General features: G+C 45.9%; 1 protein-coding gene across 1 annotated transcript; it reads left to right on the top strand.

Annotated features, from left to right (window-relative positions):
- Positions 1-1,220: 1,220 nt before the first annotated feature.
- LOC123090721 (tetratricopeptide repeat protein 38) lies at positions 1,221-6,681 on the top strand. The gene is made up of 13 exons (XM_044512054.1): positions 1,221-1,728; positions 1,822-1,920; positions 2,041-2,142; positions 2,535-2,678; positions 3,979-4,073; positions 4,168-4,297; positions 4,377-4,481; positions 4,660-4,766; positions 4,887-4,938; positions 5,289-5,378; positions 5,463-5,547; positions 5,643-5,707; positions 6,349-6,681. Exons 1-13 carry the CDS (start codon positions 1,468-1,470, stop codon positions 6,436-6,438), a joined length of 1,425 nt encoding a protein of 474 aa, XP_044367989.1. The 5' UTR covers positions 1,221-1,467; the 3' UTR covers positions 6,439-6,681.
- Positions 6,682-7,393: the final 712 nt, after the last annotated feature.

Below are 7,393 nucleotides of genomic sequence, written 5' to 3'. Positions count from 1 at the left end.
ACGAGGCTTACACGGCCTGACCTGGGCCGCGAGCCAGGGGCACCGAACTCAAGCCAGGGAGGTGCCTACGAGGCTTGCACGACCTGACCTGGGCCGTGAGCCAGGGGCACCGGACTCAAGCCAGGGAGGTGCCTGTGAGGCTTACACGAGCTGACCTGGGCCGCGAGCCAGGGGCACCGGACTCAAGCCAGGGAGGTGCCTATGAGGCTTGCACGCCCTGACCTGGGTCGGGAGCCAGGGGCACCGGACTCAAGCCAGGGAGGTGCCTGTGAGGCTTGCACGCCCTGACCTGGGTCGCGAGCCAGGGGCACCGGACTCAAGCCAGGGAGGTGCCTGTGAGGCTTGCACGCCCTGACCTGGGCCGCGAGCCAGGGGCACCGGACTCAAGCCAGGGAGGTGCCTGTGAGGCTTACACGAGCTGACCTAGGCCGCGAGCCAGGGGCACCGGACTCAAGCCAGGGAGGTGCCTACGAGGCTTACACGGTCTGACCTGGGCCACGAGCCAGGGGCACCGAACTCAAGCCAGGGAGGTGCCTACGAGGCTTACACGGCCTGACCTGGGCCGCGAGCCAGGGGCACCGAACTCAAGCCAGGGAGGTGCCTATGAGGCTTGCACAAGGCACCACTGCCTCTCTCCAGCGCCCCTGGTCATATTTGACCCTCAAACCTATGCCTCTTATTTACATGAATTTTTCACCACAATCTTCAAGGTGGAAACATAACAAAACACTTCTCTCTCACAGAGGACTGATATGCCGGGATCATTCCCCTTCGGACAGGGGAAATCAAAGCCATCAGCATCACCAACACTATATTCATTGTGGGGGAGGATCATCACCGACTCCAATCTTTGCTAGCACCATCTCCATCATTACCTTCATCTCCGTCCTCTTTTCAATCTATGAAATATTACCTCGGATCTGTTGTTGAGACCACTTCACGATGTTAATTGCTGCTTGGGGAGTTGATGTCTAGTGCTTTACTGATGAAGATTTGTATGTTCAGATTGTTATATATGTTATTACCCCATTTGATTAAGATTCCTTGTGAGTAATCCATTATGCTTGAGGACTTAGGAGGAACCAAATTGTTAGCAACCATGTGGAATTGCATAAAGTTCAATGTTGCTTCTCAGGCTCAAGTTATTTCTTTTACCATGTCCAATAAGGTCAAATCTACTGCTAGTGCTACGGTCCAAACAACTCTTCCACCGCGTCGGCATCCGGCGGCATCGGGAGGATCACTGCCCCAAAACCACTGACGCGCGGGAGGACGCAACACGCGCCCCCCACCCCCAACCCCTGCCGTCTGACCGCCGAACCACCACGCGCGGACGTGGACGTCGCGAGCGGTGGCACGGCACGCCTCCGCAACAACCACTCCCACCCCCACGCGGCCTCTCGACCCCCCTCCTCCCACTCCCACGAGCGGCCAAGCAGCGGAGACGAGCTAGCAAGGCGGCGGCAGATGGAGGGGGAGGGGGAGGGGGAGGTGAGGAGGGACATGTGGGGGCAGGAGTACCGGACGGCGTCGCCGGACTGCGCGGCGGCGCTGGACGACTACTACGCGCAGACCATGGCCTTCGGCCGCGGCCGGGGGCGCGCCGTGCTCCGCGCGGCCGCCGCCGACCCGTCCTGCGCGCTCGCCGCGCTGCACGCCGCGCACTTCGTCGGCCCGCGCGACCGCGCCGGGGCCGCCGCCTTCCTCGCCGCCGCAGCCGGCAGCCTCGTAAGTCTCCCGTCCGCTCGGTCAGTCTCCTCGCTCCTTTTCCCCTTCCGAATCCTCCCTTGACCTTCAGCGTGTTCGCCTGCTTCAAACCAGGGCAAGGCGACGGGGTACGAGCGGGCGGTGTTCCGGGCGCTCTCGGCGCTCGTCGGCGAGGACAGGGACACGGAGGTGGCCATCGAGCGCCATTTCCAGGTTCGCTCTCGCGGCTTGATTCGATTTCTCCTGCAGATTTGGAAACTGGAAGTGTGTGCTACTGCGGAAGACGACCACCAATTGACTGATGAAACTGAATATCATGCTTGTATGTGACAGTTGCTCAAGGAATTCCCCAGGGATCTCATGTCCCTCAAGAGGGCGCAGCTCCTCTGCTTCTATGTCGGACGCCCGGACACATCCCTCGAATTTGTTCAACAAGTAAGCTCAGTATTTACCACAAAGAGGTGTGGTTTTGTGCTTACAATTTCATATTTAACACCCGGGGATAGCAATGCCGTTTCTTTTGTGAATTGGGTGCACTTGTGTGGGACAACTTTTAGTAACACCCGCAGAAACTTCCAGCGAAATAAAATTAAGTAGTTGCTCAAAGGAGTTGTATGCCTGCTGCTGTTTCCTAACATCAGGGTAGGTAGCCCGCTGAATGAAACCAGTGACAGTGTAATAACTTTTTACCATGTTCATTAGAAGTTGTGTGGTTGTGCTGATATCCAAATGCAGAAACTTCAAATCAAGCAGCTCCTCGTATGAAAATGCTACTGTACTAAGAAAGTACTCTTTCTGACTGATTCATGTCGCTCATTGCTGATCAGGTTTTGCCGGAGAACCAAGATCGGAACTATATATATGGCATGCTTGCTTTCCCTTTGCTAGAGCTTGGAAGAATGGACGAAGCTGAGGTAGCTGCTCGCAAAGGCTTGGCTATAAACAAGAACGACTTCTGGTCACAGCATAATGTATGTGGATGTTTTGTCATTTGGCTATATTTGGCTTTGGTGATTACATCTAGTTGCTGACTTGTAAGTGGTATGAACCTTATATACCTGGTGACATAGGTATTTAGTAGATCAGTCACATACTTAACCTGCTGAATAATAGCATCAAGCATTTTTTTAATCTTGTTGATGCCATATACGTGTGTAAAGAAATAGCTTTCCAAGTATGAGAGTATTTTGAGGTATCGAATATACAGAGATCCAGTGTTTAGACTTGCTAACTTAGAACAAATTACCATCGACAAAAATAACAAGCGTTCAGAACTTATTATAACCATAAACTGAACTAAAACTATGCAATAGGATAGAGATCAAACTCTGCTAATCAAGATGTTAAAATCCTCCTCTAGGCCACAGTCACTTGATACAGTTTCAACTTTCAACTAAATGAATCCAATAGCAATTAGCACACTATGCTGCAACTTTAATGCTCTGCTCCTTTCACAGAGTCCTTCGCCTTAATTACCACTGGAAATTCTTTCATACTTAGCACAGATTGTCCTAATAAAACTGAATACCAGGCTCATGTCTACCGTTAAATATTCAATAATCATCCAGGGCTGATTGCTAGCTGATTAAAACAGTTGACCTATCCATAAGTCTTAAGTTACAGTTAAATCCCATGCCAGGGAACAAAATGGTTTACTCCCTACTTGATCGAGATGTACTCGTGGCATCGTTTAGGATGATTAGAAGGCAACATGACCCTGGATAACTCATAGGGGAGTGATGCGTTGCACATCACCAAGGGTTGGTAGTGTGGATGCTTTGTGCTGTGCTGCAAACTCTGCCAAACGAGGTTTTTCTTGCAGGATCTGCACATAGACCCAAGTAGTTCTTGAACTGTTTCCTTTTTCATGAAAAAGGTCTATGGCCCTGCTCTTTATTCAAAACTTTTCCAATGTTTAGAGTTCTTGGACTGGACAAATATGACACAATCAGTTTCATTTAGCTTAGCTGGTGAGTCATTCAGATGCTTATAACCTTATTTCTTCTAACTTTGATCCTCTGTATTCCATGTCCTTACATTTTCATTTCTTTGGAAGACACAATAGTAAAGACTTTCTTTGTGAAAGAGAAGTCATGGTGATTTTCTTGTTATGACGGGATATGTCTGTATGTTCTTAGTGAATTCTCCTCATGCAAGGGCTGTTAAATTAAATAACTTACCTTAGCATACGAGTTTTACTAGCTGACCTGTGCACATTAAGGCAAGAAAACGTTCTTTAATACAAGCTACATCCTACATTCTATCTTGCAGATGTGCCATGTTTTCCAGCAGGAATGTCGCTTCAGAGAAGCTACTGAATTCATGGAATCATGTTCTCCATCATGGACAGCATGCTCATCATTTATGTATGCGGTTCTCCACTTGATACCCTTTCTAGTGATGCGAATAAAAAAGCAGGAATGTGATTTCTTAGAAAATCTGTTTCCTTCTTCTTTGTAGGTTTACCCACAACTGGTGGCATGTGGCAGTCTGTTACTTGGAAGGTGAATCCCCTATTAGGAAAGTTCTGGAGGTATATGATCAAAACATCATGAAGGAACTCGATAGAAGTGATTGTGAGCCAGCAGAGGTATTATAATGTCATTGGTAATTTTTTTTCCCAGATATTGACATCCGAGACAGACACTGAATAATTCTCATCACTTCAGGTGTACTTGAATGCTCTCGGTTTGCTACTCCGTTTATATATACGTGGTGAGATAGGTCCGGCCAAAGAGAGGCTAACAACATTGCTAGATGAGCTTAAGAATGAGGTACTACTGGAAACATTTTTCATATACTCCCTCCGTTCCGATTTACTCGTCGTGGTTTTAGTTCAAATTAGAAGATGTAGATTTAATTGTGTTGCCTATTCTTAAGAGCATTTTAAGATATAAACTAAAGCTATAAGAGATCCATTCTTCTGACTATTCCAGTTTGAACTTTCTCCAGTCCATTTGGCATGCGGAATGGCTCCTTGATTTACTTTTATTATGGGCATTACCATGTATGAATGAAATTGAAGCAGCAGAAAATCTGCTGGACTCACTACGATCAAGGTCAGATATCTGAATGGTTCTCTTTTACTGGAAACAGAAGACTGTCATGCTACAAGTGTTCTCAACATTTGTTGACTGTCATGTTACAAGTGTTCTCAATATTTGTTTTCTTTCGTTCAGAGTCTCTTCAATGGACACGAAGAGACAGCAACTGATGCACAAGGCAATTCAGGTGTGCTAAATTCTTTATGCAAGGTCAAATGCTATTGGAGAGCCACATGTACAGTGTAATTATTACCTAAGAGAACATTGACAGTTTGAAGGAAAAAAAGTATTAATATTCTTGAAAAGTGGGATGCTCGATTTTGGTTCCTAAATCTGACTGTGACACAGTAATACGTTCATTTGTGGTGGACTGATATCAAATAATGTTGCTTTCCAGTATCTCTTGTTATTTCGTAATTTCCTCTACTTCTTGCTTGCTTGTCTATTGCATCATTCGTTCTCAGTGATAAAATCACAAATTTTCGGTGGGGAAGTTGATCGACTTTTTGCTGCCATTTGTTGTTCTCTTTGTTACAGCTAGCCGATGCTGTTTATAAATATGGAAAAGGAGAGCACAAGGCGGTGTTTGACACCCTGGGTCCAGACTTCGATGGGCTTGGCTATAAAGTAGGATCACCAAACATAGTCTTTCAAGACAAGTAGTCATGAATTTGCTTTTACTGAACATCAACACATGGTACATACAATCAGATGATTGGTGCATCGGATGAACAAGTGGACGTCTTCAATGAAGTTTGGTACACTGTGCTAATAGATGCTGGAGAGACATCTACAGGTAGTTGGTCTTCAATGCTTGAAAAAGATAACTAGTAATTTTTTTTGTTGCCCTTTATATGAGGAGCTAGCTAACACAATTTGGATTGTGCACAGCAATTGAGCTGCTCGTCAAACAAATCAGCAAACGACAGGGCGCGCCTTTCCTGTGGCGCTTGCTGGTAGAGTGCTTTTGCAACCACATTGCTTTCTTTCCATTTTATACACTGTATTCTCACTGTTGTCTCTTAACCGACTCACTAAAGGTTTGAAAACTTTCATCCAAAATGCAGCATCTGTGAACTCATGAGCTGATAGCCTTACAGAAAATGAACTTGGCATGTATCAACTTACACCAATCCACCAAACTGGTTGAGAATTTTATCTGGAATTTAGAAATTGTTGTGGCTCATAATACAAGATGATTTGTCTATTTGGACACTGATGAAACTGTTGTGTCTTGAAGGTGACATCCGACCACCAATATCTATGAAAATTGGTTGACTCGCGTGAACGTAATTGTGCATTATTATAAAGTTGAATTTCACGATGAGCCTAGTAGTAACACTAATTTGATGTTGTCGATTCTAGCAATTGACCCTCCTACGAATGTAGCTGCCTTTGCAGTGGATGATATTAGCATCCCTTTTCTCTGATCTAAAAATGATTATAATAGCAACTCTGCAAACTCAGTTGAGCTGCGATCATTAGACATAAGAAGACATTCCCCAGATGCCGGAACTCTTATCTGTACCCCAGTAACTCTGATGAAGACCATGATATTATCATCGCTTTTGATTTGCGCTTTTTTTTTTTTTTGCAGGAGAAAGCATACGCAGTGGAGGGCAGAGCCGAGGATGCTTCAGTGGCTGCCGAGAAGGCAAATGCTCTACAAGCTGCTCATTTTCATTAGCTTCGCGGAAAGGTTACTTGTACTTGTTGATGTATGTATGCATGGGTGTAACTATTGTTGCTGGCACGCACGCACAATTTTTTTTTATTTTAGAAAAGGAGGATGACCCCCGGCCTCTGCATCTGGGAGATGCATACGGCTATGTATGCATGGGTGTAACTATTGTTGCTGGCACGCACGCACAATGGGTGGAAGTTTATCTGATAGTAATAATTCGTAAAGATACCAGATTAGCTTCTGAAAGCTCGGAGGCTCAGAGTGGTGTTCTGTTTGTCTCGAGGCATATCGCCATCCCTTTATGAAAGATTTGGTTGAAGCGAAGCTCGCTCTCAGACGAGCTAGGATACCCCATCCAATTGAAGACAATTCAGTGGTTTATAGTTGATACAAAGAAAAAGGAAAGAGGGCTAGAAAGGGTTATTTGATTGCTCTTTTGGTCTATTTGGTTTCTGCCCTACCTCTAATACTGGACTGATAGCACATGAAACACCTTCATATATCGAACTGGTAATGTCGGCGGCTATAAGCCAACTATAACAGAGGGCAAAAGTCTGTTATTCCTATGCAGCAATCCCTCTGTTAACTCTTAAGGATACTTGAACCCATCAAACGGTGTAAGATTGCTGAATGGTGTCGATGTCAAGGCCCTTCAGCTTCACAACCGACTCCACATGCCCCTTGAGAGTGTGAAGCTCCCTGAGCCTGCCATGAATCACCAACAAGCACATAATCAGATTCATAACTTTCAAGAAATATGGCAGATTATGGAAAGCATCCCACAAATGGAATTCTTCAATTTGCAAAGTGCTTCAATTCTTCAATTCTGTGCATGGGCCCACTCGAGCTCCCTCTCTTCCTTACCAAAGTGCTTCTTCCTTGTAAACGCGGTCTATAGCGAAAGAAAAACAAATGAACCATCAGAAACCAAACAGCAACCAAATGAAGCAGCAACCAA

This window comes from Triticum aestivum, chromosome 4B, assembly GCF_018294505.1.
Source record: "Triticum aestivum cultivar Chinese Spring chromosome 4B, IWGSC CS RefSeq v2.1, whole genome shotgun sequence".
In the NCBI taxonomy this organism is placed as follows: Eukaryota; Viridiplantae; Streptophyta; class Magnoliopsida; order Poales; family Poaceae; genus Triticum; species Triticum aestivum.
This window is presented reverse-complemented; position numbering and strand designations above follow the sequence as displayed.